The 15,164-nt window shown below is 37.0% G+C and overlaps 1 protein-coding gene across 2 annotated transcripts in view; it reads left to right on the plus strand.

The window, feature by feature from the left end:
- The window catches only part of LOC103722876 (ribonuclease J), a 63,528-nt gene extending 48,792 nt beyond the window's left edge, over positions 1 to 14,736 (plus strand). For both annotated transcript variants that reach the window (XM_008813579.4, XM_039129875.1), the window contains 5 exons: positions 1,023 to 1,118; positions 1,203 to 1,300; positions 12,162 to 12,610; positions 12,901 to 13,349; positions 14,232 to 14,736. In XM_008813579.4, the coding sequence (XP_008811801.1) occupies positions 1,023 to 1,118; positions 1,203 to 1,300; positions 12,162 to 12,610; positions 12,901 to 13,349; positions 14,232 to 14,354 (1,215 nt within the window). In that variant the 3' untranslated portion in view covers positions 14,355 to 14,736. The remainder of the gene's footprint in view (positions 1 to 1,022; positions 1,119 to 1,202; positions 1,301 to 12,161; positions 12,611 to 12,900; positions 13,350 to 14,231) is intronic.
- Positions 14,737 to 15,164: the final 428 nt, after the last annotated feature.

Below are 15,164 nucleotides of genomic sequence, written 5' to 3' on the forward strand. Positions count from 1 at the left end.
ACCCAACTGCTATGAAATTTAAGGTTTCACTCACTTGTAGTGCTTACTGTCAAATTCTAGAAAACAAAAGGGAGGATAATTATTTTGCGCATTAATGGATGTATGCAATTTTTCTAGTGGTGCCCTAGGATTTCAAGGATAAGATGTGGTGTTAGAAAAGGTTCTTAGGATTTTAAGTTTAAGGATGAAAGTTCAATATTGACCCAAATTTGAATTTAAGCCAGCAATACAGATGTCTTCATGCTAAGTAGAAAATGAGCTGAGGAAAGAAAGGAAGAAAGAAAAGAAATAGAAGAGAGAGGGAGGGGGCTAGAGAGGCTGAAAGAGAGGGAGATGAGGGTTGCAAGCCAACTTTGTTAAATGGCAACATTTATTTCTCAACTGAATATTCAGATGCAGCTTAAGAGTATCCATCTCTCTGATAACCATTTAACCTTTGTATACAAGATATAGCCTTATCTGATTTAAGGACCAAGCAACCAAATAAACTAGAAAAATTCAGGACCTAATTATAAGTAGGTCAAGAAACTTGATGCCAAGTAAGTAAAGTACTCACTTAGTGCTCAAGTCACTTAAAGTCCAACTTACCAGCCAAGTAACCTAATGGCTAAGTTTCTACTAGATATTAAATAAATAGAGACTCAGCACATGAAATTGGACATTTTTAGATTGTTATGTGCTCCATTGATGCTCTTAGCAGCTTGGTGAGGACTTGAGTCATCATGATTCAAATAGTACCTAGGTCTTTAACTTCATCAAAAGGCGGTAAAGTGATACAAGATAAGGGTAGCCTAATTGTTAGCTGCCATATTGATAGAGATTTCTTTCACATGGAAAGGGAAGGTCTTCTTGAAATGAGAAAAAGAAAACCATATACTTTGGTATGGCTAATTCAAAATCAATAGATTAAGAAACTCTTTGCTTCAAGCAGCCTGTATGACCTTGTTGGTTTCATTGTCTTGTTATGTAATGAATAATGAAATGTTGAATTACTCATCTCTATGATTCATATTTGTTTTCAGGTAATAAAGAACGGAGAGATGCTTGGAGTTTCACATCTCAGAAACAGAAGAGTCTTGTCGAATGGGTTTGCTTCACTAGGAAAGGAGGAGTTGCAGGTTTGTGATCCTTCAGTTAGTTCATTGTTTATCTTTTGCTGCTTAGAGTATTAGCTACCTACGAACACACATTGGACTTGGCAGTTAATGTATAGTGATGGTGATAAAGCATTTGGAACATCAGCTGAACTTTGCATTGATGAGAGGCTAAGGATCGCAACAGATGGAATTATAGTTGTCAGGTATTGACTTAATCACTAGAATTTGAATATTCACAGGATTTGATAATTTTGGTGTTGATAATTGAACTCTCTATGCTACAGTTGCTTCATTTTGCAAAATCCTACCTTAGCTTAAATTTTTTTAGTCGAAGTGTTTATTTATGTTAGTAACTTTTTTTTTTAAACTTTAGAACAGGTTATGAGCATGCATTGAATTCTAACACCATTCATGAGAATGTATTGACCAAACTTGGAGATGATATTTTCCTTATGCCTTGTGAAATCCAGCAGTCTAAATGAATGCTAAGATTATAATTTAATTATATCCTAAAGATAGTGGAACATATGATAGTTTTGTTGTTTAATTGTAGGATGCATAAGATGTGCTGAATAGTTAATAGGAAAATACATGACTTTTTTTAGTTTAAAGGGATTTTGGGCTTTTCTTCAATACTATGGGCTAAGGTAGGGTGAACTGGTACCGGTACCCATGCTGGTACGCCACCAGTTCGGTATGCCACTGGTTCGGTATCATACTAACACACGGTACGCCACCGACACACCTATTTTTTTTGTTTTTAATATTTTTAATATTTAATGAAATGTAATGATTTTTTTTTGGTTTTTGAGATTTTAACTTTATTTTGATACTTCTTGATGTTTTTATTAGGGTTAATATCCTAATTTGATGTTTTTATCACTCGATACACCTTAAATGATGCTTCGTGGTCCTAAATACACCATAATTATATCATGAAAAGCAATTAAAGTAGATCAAGCAATATATTTGTAAAGAAAATTAATGAAATACAAAATATATAATTAATTAGATGTATTTAAAGTACAACATACATACCGACTTTTAAGATCTGATGGAGTATTGATGTCTCTTCTAGATGTTGAGATCATTAACATAATTAAAGGGCACATTAGACCACCGCTCTAACCACATGATGTTGTAATCCTGTATACTTATCCCATAATATATACATTTTGGGTCATAATTATTCCTAGATCTCTCGCTGAAGCTCTAGCTTTGAAAATCATTATCTGTTTGATAATACGGTTGTGGAGCCCATTCAAATATATTGGCAGCAAAATCTGATCCGCAAGGTGTTTCGATTGTGTAGGGTAGTAGCTATTTGAAGACGTTGCCTCAAATGCACTATATCTATATCCGTATGGGTCATAAGCTACTTGTGGCTGTAGGTAAGAGGATCCAACATATGACTCAGTACCTGATATGTTTATGGATTCTATTTCACATGCGAAGTCATTTGCAGTTGCATCATAACCTTCCAAATGATCTCAAAAAGTCCTCCTATATGCAATCGTATCCTCGCGGGCTCTACCAGCACGTGCACCACGGTCACTATCCTATGTGGCATGTATAAACTGGGACTATTTGGTGAATTGAAGACCATATTGGCATTGTCTTATAAACGGTAGTCTTATGTCCGCTGTTCTCTAGCCACTAGATTGATGATCATCAGAACTGTCATTGCCACTTGCTGCTCTTCTTGATCTTTGAGTCTGAGTGAACTGATTCCTTCACTCTCCATTAGGGCTATAGTTGTCTTTTTCTTTCAAGCTGTGCTGGGTAGTAGTCTCCTTTTCCTTTGTTCCCCTCTCTACTTGACTATGTTAGGACGATGGAAAGTACCCTTTTGAGTGGATTGGATAGCGTGATGGTCTTGTCGAAATATCACTCGATCATCTTGAGGAGGATGTATCGGACATGGAGCCTTCTGATGATCAGCTTCCTACTGACCCATTTGGCTGATCGGTCGGATGCAAACGTGGATTGTTACGTTCTACCTATTGTGCAGCATCCACCCTAGCCTTCCTGACTGCAAAACTGATTGATCGAGGAGGTGATCTTGGCTTGTCAAGCTTGGCTCCTGTTGTCGGCCCACAAGCCATTCCATTATGGGATTCTCATCCTGAACAAAATCATTATGGAGTGGATCCGTATTCTTCAGCTCCACTTCTGAATATACTTTAGCCTCAATCTCAGATTGTAGTGGACATATATAAGGTTAAGGTACTTATGTCAAATGGTTTCTCTATTTGTTATGGATGAGGGTGAAGGTGGACCAATTATGCTCACAGCTACTCGAGGAGACTGTCTGGGCAAGGATCCGACTGACTAGCTGCCTAAGAGTTTTTGCTAACAGACCAAAATGAATCCACCATTTAGTTGCAAAAGCATTTAAAAAAAATTATTTATAAAATAGTATCATATTAATAATTATAAACTATTAAGTAATAGTTATATTTGATATCTAATATACCTAGATTCATAGATTTTTTACTTACGACGGCTGTCGAGACTTCAAAGCTTTATCATTGCCCTCCCTAAATATTTGTTTGTAGAAAAGGGATGTGTTATATGTTAATAATTGAAGATATGAGTTAACTTACACATGCCACTTAAATTAACTTACGTCTTGTTGATATAGGGCTACAACTTCTAGATTATGCTCCATCTTGTAGATCCCACGGCGTAGGGTGGCTAGAAGTTCCTCGTTCAATTTGAAATAAGGTACAGTGTAGTGGAATCTCGGGTTCAGGTAGTAAGCTACCAAAAGAGTTTGCAATTGTTTTAGTAAAATATACACAAGTATAAGAGTAGTCAAATTTTCAATCTTGTTGCTTACCAGCTAGATGCAACTTTCTACCCATCTGGTAGTTCCACCTCTGCTCAATGATATCAATGTACTGCTGGGCATGTTTTGAATTTGCCTTCCTGATCTAAGCCTTTGCCCGCTTCTTCATATGATGTAGGAAGCCCATCTTGGGAATTTCTCACTGTCCATGGCCCGAAACGCTTCATACAATGGCTTGATAGCCTTCACTATCTTCTTGACTCGCTGCTATAACGTCTGCCTCATCACCAAGCTCTCTGTGTGGCTCCTTTTAGTATCGACTCTCGTATATCCTCTCTCCTGCCACTTGGCACTGACAAGCATCTGATGTAGGCCTACTTTCCTCTTAAGGAGGCTATTATGTGCAATGTAGTTAGTAGCAAATCATGTGACTGTTAGTTTCAAGATCTCTCAACTATGTACTTCCTCGTTAGTGATAGGATCCATGTATGGTTATAAAAAACTTGGTGATGGACTGGGCTATCTCCACTGTCTGTTGTATCATGTGAATCTTCCCAATCTCCATCATGAGGTCGATACAACGTGCCGCATTTAGGATCTAGAAAATGAGTGACCATCTCTCCATCAAGATCTTGCTAGTGACCTTGCACTGTGGCTCATTATCAATGATGACCTGCATGATATTCTCCACTCCTATTTGATAAATCATCTCCATCAATCCAAAGATGTTCGTGGCATAATGCACCTGAGCGGAAGTATCAACTGACTTTTGGAAGAAAATTCTCATGTCATAGTATGTCAGAAAGTTGATGCTCCACTTGCTAGGATTGGTCCAACCATCACACATCATTGTCAGTTTATATGTGGGCAATTTGCTCTGGTATAGGATCTACTTTTGTAGATCTTGTTGTTGTTAAGGAGCTCATCATAGATGTCCTTGGTACTGAAGGATCAATACTTAGACTGGCAACTTGTAAGGAGGAAATGGTATACTTATAATATGTGTTGCCTACCACCCTCATTTGGATGTGGCGGAAGTAGAACCAAGGTGTAATAGCTTGCCACGTCCTTTTTTCCCCACTTCAATATGGTGCCAATTTTTTGTTGCTTCTAATCCCTACTAGAGAAGGCATGCGGATGTAGGTCATGGATGTTGGCTTCTTGTGAAAACTCTTTGGAGGATTCTTCCTATTGCCAAAAAGCCTGTAGCATAGAGGCAATAGGGCGACCACCTTTGCTGACGGCCTCAATGACTAAAGTGGTCCTTCTGAACTCTGAATTTGCCTTGTCAGTCCTAGAACCAGAGACCGACTCATATTGAGTGCCTAAACTGAGCGCTATGCTTAGCCACCTCATCCTGCTGCCACGAGTCATTTAGGCTCGTTTGGATGGCTTTTGGAGCTGTGCCTTCTCGTCATTTAGAATGGAGGTCTCCTTTGATAGGAAGCTGGCTCCGCTACTTGGTGATCCACCTCCACCCTCTTTTAGGCAGCTCTTTTCTTCACTGCTTTGAAATCAGCGAAACGATTCTTCATCAGTTGCTGGATCTTCTATGTGTATTTCCGACACATGGATACATCGGGGTAACCACTAGTCAAGTGCTTCTTCAACCTAGTTCTCCTCCTTTGAACTCTGTGCTATAATGGTTTCACCTCTAATCCGTGGTTATCTACCCAATATCATGCTCAGGATCCTTCTCGGTGGATTTATTCATTCATGCAAGTTTGCCAAGCATGTCAGTTTATTAATTATTTAAAAATAATAAAATTTTGCTATGATGAAAAATATATTTTCTACTTCAAAAAACTACTTCTGAATTATATATAAATAGTGCTAATTTTTCATATTTTTATATTAATTATACATTTTTGATAAATTTTAAATTAAAAATATTTAATTAAAAAATCAGAACAATATTTTTTTAGTTTAGAAAATACTTCTAAATTATCCATATATAGTACTAATTTTTTATATTTTTGTATTAATTATAAATTTTTAAAATTTTTATATTTTAAAAAAAATAAATTTAAAAATTTAAAAAATTAATTTGAGCTCAGATTCATGGAGCATATACCTTGAATGCTACATGTATTTTCTCTACCCGTGGCCATTGTATACATAATTGTGCCCAAACTTGAACACTGGACACCAAATTTTGGTTGAGAGTTGGTTGCATAATCCTAAGCAAGCTTGTAATTTTGTAGTTATTTTTTTGGCTATTATTTTATTTTTTAAATTTTTAATCCAAAAATATATTTTAATTAAAAAAATATAAATTTAATGAAAATTAAAGATTTATGTCATTGTGTAGATCATCCATAGATCTACAACATTATATGAAATCATGCCAAAATCAAAAATTTCAGTATGACTTCTAATTTTTTTAATTTTCTTCTCGATTTTTGGCCTAACAAGAAAAAATAAGAAAGAAATAGAGAAGGGGAGAAGGACAATACGTCAGGGTTTTATCTTACCTTCGATTGTCAAAACCGGTTTTTTTTTGGATTTTGGGGGGATTTTATGAGGGAAGAATGAAGAGAAGAGGCATGAGAAGGCTTGAGAGCTTCTCATGCTCTATCTTAAATGATTAAGGGGAGGGGGGGGATCCATGGCTGAACTGGTGTAAACCGGGCAGTTTGCACCGGTTCCACTTTGAATCGCTCGGTTTAGAGTGGTTCACATAGATTCAGATGGATTTACCATTTTTAGGCGGGGCGGGGTTGTGACAGTTCCCTCCTGATTTGATTCGGTATGCTCTGAGTTAGACTGTTTGTGGTAGTATGACAAACCATGCTATAGGCCTTGACCCATATTCTTGAAGCTAGTTTACAATGCACTGGTTAAAGCGAATTTTGTCATTTTTGCATTTAATGTGGTCGCCATAATGGTATAATAGGACAAGTGAAAATTGTTATGGTATCATATGCTTATGAATTATGGGCTTTACGATTGTGGTATAATTCATGATAACCTAAGGATTTGAATGTTATATTTCCTTCATGATTATAATCGTAAAGCCTGTAATTCATGACAACCTTAGGATTTGAATATTATATTCCCTTCTCTATCTTTCTCTATTGTTTCTTCTTCTGGTATATGTTCAATGTTTCTTCTTCTTTGATGTCTTAGGAATTAAAGGCCTAGAGCCACACCTTGAACTGACTGCATACAACTTTTGAAATCAGTTACAAGATTATGAAGATCTACGTGTAGGAATCTAGCTTGCAATTAGAAAACATGTATAGAAATCTATATGTGTTTAATCCATGAAAGTGAAGCAGTCTATGGAATGTGCTAAGTGCTGTTAAACATCGTCTAGGTGACATGCATTGGTACTAATATATGAGACTTTTCTAACTAGACTTTGGGAGTAATATTTATGTATAAAATCAAGGTTTGGCGAATACTATTTCTTTTTAAAAGACAATTTTGACTTAGAGACTAGAATCAAGGTTTTGGACTAGGGTTGGGAAATCAACTTTTTTTTTCAAGGAAATGGAACTTTTAAGTTTTTTTTCCCCTGAATTCAAATAAGGGGTACTTCCTTATCTACATGTAATGTCCTTAGTAAATGAAAATAGAAACAAAAAAGAGGATAGTTACTTAAATGATGTTACGGGTAGATAAGCCTCTTTATTTGTCTCTTTGTTGATCCTTTTTTTTTTTAAACCCACATGGCCTAGCACCTCATCCGCCTAACCGATCTAAGGGAACTGACCCAGGGTGGAACTGACCTAGTGGGGCTCCCATGTGGAATCACCTCTCTCCACCTATAAATGGGTGAAGAACAAGAAGACCTATAAATATGCCTCCTCCATGCCTTTGGATCTAAGCTTTGGATCAAGTCTTTCAGATCAAGTATTGTTTTGATACCTTGAACCACTAGCCACAAACCTAAGGTTATCATAAATTATGGGCTTTACGATTATTCTAGCTGTATTTTTTTTGATAATTTTGAATTGTTCATGGTCCTGTCCTACCTTCAAATCATTTATCATATTCTTGGTCAACTTGTGAAATTATATAAATCCCTTAATTGATATTTTTATACTCATTTATCTGTATATTTTGTTGTCATTAGAAGCTATTCCATATGTTAGTATGTGATTGAAGTTTTATAACAAAATATGTCATCTGATATTTATGAGAACATTTTCAAATATAAAAAAATTATCATAATTGAAGAATGTGAGGGGACTGTAACTAGTTGGTATATGAGCGGCCTCACTTGAATTTTGATGAGGAACCTTTATCTGGGTGATATTTGTTGCCTTATATGGATTATCAATGAGGATCTATGTGAAACCCCAGCAACTTGGTATATGAAGGATCTCACTTGAATTATCATGAGGAGTCTCTGGCTAGGTCCTATATGTGGACACTTGGCCAAGTGGTATGAGCGGACTTTGAGAATGTAAGTGACCTCGTCAGCATTAAAAATGAGAATAATGAGGGTCTCATTCGAATTATTGGTAAGGATATGAGTTTCCTTGCTTGCATTTGCAAAGAGGATATTAATAGTCTCGAGGGTACGACTGAAACTTTATAAGATAATCAAATTTTATGAAATATCATAATTTGATGTAAAATATGTTTTGACTACTTTCTCCCTGTTGGATTATTTTTGGAATTTTCATTATTGAAGTGATTCAATGAACCTTTGCCTGAACTTTCAGGGAATATATGACTTATGATCTAATATGACTCACTTGAACTTTTCTTGACAATCATGTGTTTTGACTCTTTGCAATTGTGTTCATATTGAAGCTCTTGATTTCACTTTATTTCGGCGGACCTACACTTGAATTTCTAGTGATAATTTGATTTGTGTGATAATTTGAGAGTCAAGTGTTTTTCGGCGAAAATCAAAATTCTTGGCCATGGTAAAAATATGATCTTTGTAGCTCATCTTATCTATCACATGATTTTTTAGAGGGATAGGTGAGTGACTCTCATGGGCCTTTTGAAGAGGAGGTCTCGATTACTTGAAGTTGCCTTTTTGGGGCTAGAGGCTAGTAGAACGACATCGAAACATAGTTTCTCATTTGTTTTGATATCTTCAAAGTATAGTAATTTGTATTAGAGAACATATTTAAGTTGCAAAGTGGATTTTGTCATAAATGTGTTAGGTTATAACATATTTTTGGTTGTGTTAGTTGGATTGTTTGGTTTCTTTTGAGGATCTTGAATTTTAATGATGTTTTAATCAATTATTATTGGTCACGCCTTGGCATTTTATCAAAGTTGAAATTTTGGGCTGTGATGCTACGTGCTATGTTTTGGACCATCTATCTTCTAATATTATTCCATTTCTTTTTGTCCTTTCAGATTTAAACTTCCCTAAAAGATATGAAATTCTTTCAAGAGTATAGTAATGTTTTGGTTTTCATGTATGCATGTTCCTATTGTGCATTGCCTAAATGAATTTGAAACAAGGGCTGTAATAGGTTTAGGTCTGGACCAGGTCAAGAATGACTTGGACCAAACCCAATATGTTTCAAGTCCTAATCAAAGGTGCAAACCCAGCACAGCAGTTTATGGGGTCAGAGTAATTCAGGTCCATGGGAGTTTTGCTAGACCAAATGGGTAATTTGAACTAGGTTGGATTAATCATGACTCTAGCCCCGACCCTAGGTTGGAGTGTTCCCATCTAAATGGAACAATTTAACAAACATGAAATGTGAGTGTTGTCTATAGATTGAAGAACACACATGGTAAGGCAGATGAAGTGCATCTTCTGATGGATCTATTGATTTGAAGGGCCAACATTGGCAAAAGAAAATTCTTGGGGTGCGGAAATTCTACTGCTTGGGCCCCGAAACATTGGAAACTTCCCGACATTGCTTTGCATGTGGCCTCTTTCTTCTTACACTAAATCTCTTTCAACATTAAGGACCAGACATCTCTAAATTTGGTGATAGCGCTAGCTTTTTGCAAGGCCCAAGACTCATACTCCCACAATACTTAAGCAAAAGAGTGGGATGGTGGCTATACTAGAGGCATAAGATGGAGGGTAAAGGTGAGGGAAAATGGTTGGAGATGACCAAGGAGGGATGGTGAGTGGAAAAGGAGAAGGCCAGAGATGAGCTGTAGACGGAAAGGGTTTAGGTGAAGAGTGGAGCCATGGATGAGGACTGAAGTGTAGTGGAGTGGTGGCAAGGGCTAAGTTTGACTGATAGGAAGGGAAGAGTAGCAGAGGTGTGGAATAGAGCCATAGATGGCAATTGATGTAGAATAGACTGCTGATTGTGAGGCCAAGTTAGAGTGGAGCTACCCTTGTAGAAGGTGGAAGCAAGAGGAAGAGAAGTGAGAAAGAATATGATGGAGCAAGAGTTTGGTGTGTAATGGATTCATGGCTCTTAGATTAGGACCATTTAAGTTTATGCGGGATTTTTGGGTGGAATCAGATCAGCATAGATCTTCTGTTCTGAGTTGCATGCTTTGAATAATGTTAGGCCTGAATAATTCACAGAATGGTTGATTCGATCATTTCTAGGGTTAGTAAAAATGAAAAGATCTGAAAAATTATGGAAATTATCTATATTCACATAATTCTAAAATTATCAAGGCTCAAATCAAGAGAAAGATGCTATGTGCAATAGTTGCTTGTTTTGCATAGGGCAAGCATAAAAAGATGGGTTTATGATCAGAACTAGTATGCCCTCATATCACATCCTTTTCTTGCTGGTGTTGGTTGCTTGGTATAGCCTATAAATAATTCCATAGATCATGTTAATATGCATAACGTATGTTTGTTACTGTTGCAAGTTCAGGATGGTAACCTATTGTTTTGATACAACTGAGCAAAATGAGTCTTATTTTCATTGTTAATGAAATGGCTAATATACAAATGACTTTGTTGAATTTTTTTTTTGGGGGCAATGTTTCAAAGTCTTATTTACTATTGAAGAGAGGTTAAATCATATATGATTTATCCTATCTTCGTATGTGATTTCCACAAACTCTTCATTGGCATGAGTCAAGGTTCGCGGTACCGATGGTACCGACGTACCGGTCGGCTCCGGTAACGGTACGGTACCGGTGCCGAACCGAGCCGAACCGATGGGGCACATTCGGCCTGGTTTCGACCCCATCGTCGTTTTTTTTTTGGAGTTCTTTCACTTTTGGATTTTTTTTTTATGTTTTTATGTTTAGGTTTAAGGTTAAAAGTAGATGATGCAACTTATTACTTCCAAATGATTCTAATAATGAGATGAAGAACATAAAATATTTTCAAATTAAGATACAATCAATTACATACATTTAAAGCACTCTCGAATATCTAAAATCGGGTTGAGTGGCACTTTAAAAAGTGCCCCAGTGTGGCACTTTTGAAAGTGCCAGCCTCTGGCCAGCGCTGTGGCATTTTCAAAGTGCCACAATGCTGGCACTATTTTTCAGAAGCGAACCGGTACGAACCGGCTCGGTTCGCACCGGTTCGAGCTCATACTGGTGCGAACCGAGCGGTTCGCACCGGTTCACACATGTACCAGTGCGAACCGAGCCGGTTCGCACCGGTACGAGGCTCAAACCAAACGGTTCCGACCCATATTGGGTCGGAACCGTTTTATACCCCTGTACCGGACCGGTGCGGCTCGGTACCTGTCCGGTACGGGCTGAACCGACCGGTACAGGTCGGTTCAGCAGACCTTGCTACATCTTGCAAATGCTGTACACAGCTGTCTTGAAATCTTGTTTCACAGAGAAACTTTCAAACTGGAACATATGATTGCCCTTGAATTTTCAATTGTTAGAAAATGTTATATACGGTGTAAAACTGTAAATAATATCCAAATCATGTATACAGATGTCAGCTTTATGCAAGCTCTTTAGTTTCTTAGAATCTTTGAAAATCATGTATAAAGAACTGTTGATTGAAGTTTCTTTATCTTTTTCCTATTTTTTCGTTGGTTTGGGGTAGGGGGGACCCATCCGAAGCAAATTATCCAGGTCCAACCAATTGGGATACAACAGCCGAGACTTAAACCTACAACCTTCCCAGGAGAGGGGGGGGGGGTGTGGACCTTTCGGGCATTGTCCTTCACACTTAGTCTCATCATCCTTTTGTGTTTTTAAGCAATCCGCATCTAATTGCCTGTTTAATTGAAGTCCACTTGTATATTCTATGATGCACAAGGGTTTAATTTTCTCTTTCGATTTAGCTATTAGGATCACTTTATTTGACCCTTTAATGTAAATTTTGCAAAATTTATATGGTTCATATTTTGAAAATTGTGGATCCTGAACCTTCCTTTTGCATTTGTTTATTTCAGCATGGAGATTTTGCGCCCTCAAAATGTAAATGGTTCATCACAGACATGTTTGAAAGGAAAAATTAGGATAACCACCCGTTGTTTATGGCTTGATAAAGGAAAGCTGTTAGATGCACTCTATAAAGCTGCACATGCTGCACTTTCAAGCTGTCCAGTGAGCTGTCCTCTGGCTCACATGGAACGGATTGTATCTGAGGTATTAAGGAAAATAGTGAGGAAATACAGCAGTAGAAGGCCTGAGGTCATTGCAATTGCTGTGGAGAACACCGTTGGAGTTCTGTCTGAAGAATTGAGAATCAAATTATTAGGAAAATCTCATGGTCGGTTTGGGCTATCTGCCCTTAGTCAACAAGCTAACATTCATTTGAGGAAGGATTCAAGCAGCAAATTTGACGAAGACACTGACTCTACGGACGTCACAGAGAACCTAACAGAAGATGAATCCGAAGGTACTATTTACACTGAATTACTTGGCTTTCCAGTTGATAAACTTGCACACGTCAGGTGTTTATTATGTGATTAATAAAATATAACCACTTAATTTTCCTAATAAATGAGCAATATATATGAGGGACCTTTTTGTCATTATACTGAATGTTCTTTTGGTAGATTTAGCTTCTACATATTAGACCTTTAGGACTATACAGCATCTCATGTATCTTATGACAAACAATGTCAGTAATTTTGCTTGCTTAAATCTTTAGCTTCTTGAACAATACTGATCTCTATGCTTGTGTAGGTGATAGTTCCGATCTTGAGCAACCGAGAACTGAGGATGCAATTACAAACAACCTAGAAGAGTCATCTTCACATGCCTCTACAAAATTAGGAGATCTCTTGAAGTCACTCAAGCGGTCTTCAGCTGTCCAAATATCAAAAGTAGCAAATGGTTCTGTTTTAGAAGAGCATTTAAAATTTAGTAAAGATGGAAAAGTGGGCAGCAGGGAGAACATAGAACCATCAGATCCTAAGGCAGGGACATCTAAACCTGCTAGGAGGAACAAATGGAAGCCTGAAGAGATTAAACAATTAATAAAAATGCGTGGCGAATTGGATAATAGATTCCAGACTGTCAAAGCTAGAATGATACTCTGGGAAGAGATATCTGTGAGCATGTTGAAGCATGGAGTAAATCGTACTCCAGCACAGTGCAAGTCTCTCTGGGCATCACTTGTTCAGAAATATGTGGTATCTCTTCAATCTCTGAAGACTCATCTTTCATGTATACATGTATAATTCTGGTTTCATGCACGTAGATGAGTAATCTACATGAGAGAACTGTTTGACTAATTGTTGAGTAGATGATGTCAGGTGAGAGCTCACTGCATGAGGAGGCAGTGTTTTTAGTTCTTGGTTTGTTAGTAGTCATGGGTTGGGGCAATTTGCTCCCACATTCTTGTCAGAGTCAACATGTCATCGTTTCTTTGTTTTTATAATATATTCAATGCAGTTTTGCTTTGAGACATCGTGGAATTGGTTCTGAGAGAATGTCAGGCATTTATGTCCCTGGAGAAATTTGTTTGCTGATTCCCTCTACTTTGTCCAATACTTTTATGTCATCCATCTACTTCTATTGTCTTGCATTAAAATAATGATGTAAGGATAGCTGGTGGATCATATCTGCATTTGGGAATTGTGGAGAGCAGATAGGCTTGACCTGCAAGAATTTACTGAGCTGTTTCCTAGATACCTTTTAATCCTTCTTAATGTACTTTTTCAGATTTTATGTTTCTATGGAGCGTTTGTTGTTTTTGTAGTATCATAAAATAAACCTCATTGCCTTCTCAGAAGCCTTTATGTCAATGCTAACTTAGAAATCTCAAGTGTTACATCATGATTGAATGCACAGGACCATTAATGTTATTTTCTGACTTGGTGTCTTCTGGATGCCTGGTTACTTCATGGTTGTCTTCCCTCATTATAAATGTTGTTCTTTGTATACATGGACATATGCTAACTATGGCTTGGAGCATGTTTCTAAATTCTTTTTATGCTTACTGAAACTTCATACGTGGAGCACTTATTGATATATGTAATTCACTTATGTACTTGCGTTTCCCCTTTTTACAGGACTGTAAGAGTAACGAGAATAGCAGAAAATCTTGGCCTTATTTCACCTCCATGGACGAGATTGTGTCTGTACACGAAGAGGCAGCAAAAAGAATGGGAGTAAACCAACCATTGAAAGTTTAGAACACTTTGTGGATAAGTGTTTATTATTTAATTGGTTACACTCAATACGAGGTGTGCAAGAATATTATTATCAGAAGACCAGCATGGTAGGTCTATTAGATGACAGTACAGAAACATGGACGTCTTTCAGGTTATTGCTTATCGGGCTTCGATGAAGCCCCAATATATACCCGGAAGGTGGTTTATTTTCTGAAGCCTTGAAGAGGAAAGGAAGAAGCTGAGCTAAGATCCTCCAGTTCAGTTGTATCAGCAGCTTTCAGTGAATGTTGTACCAACATGATTTTATTTGTTTACCAAAATTTTGTTCTCTTTGTAAAATTGTTCTAATTTGTTCACGAATATCATGCCGTTATGTGGAAACATACCCTCTCATGTTCCTCTAGTGGTTATTTGTTAAACTGTGAGAGATGGAAAATAATGATTCTTTATATATATATATATATATATGTATATATATATATGTATATATATATATATATATATATATATTGTATTAGCCCAAATTTTAATTTTATTTATTTAGTTTTCACGAGCTTTGCCATGTTTCAATTGTTGTATGGTCGTCTAGGTCAATCATAATTCTTTGGATTGTGAATAACGGACCAACTAGTGTTATTTATGATAATAAATGTTGAATTAAATCAAATATTTTAAAATTTTGATAACCAAATTGGTTAATGGCCAAGTGGTAAGCATCCGTGCACAAGTAAGGGAGCAAATATGGAAAAGTTCCTAAAGAAAACAAACCATGACAAGTGTTATGCATCCAGCATAGGAGCAAATATGGATCCAGCGCAAGAGCAAGCATTG

This window comes from Phoenix dactylifera, chromosome 9, assembly GCF_009389715.1.
Source record: "Phoenix dactylifera cultivar Barhee BC4 chromosome 9, palm_55x_up_171113_PBpolish2nd_filt_p, whole genome shotgun sequence".
Classification (NCBI taxonomy): domain Eukaryota; kingdom Viridiplantae; phylum Streptophyta; class Magnoliopsida; order Arecales; family Arecaceae; genus Phoenix; species Phoenix dactylifera.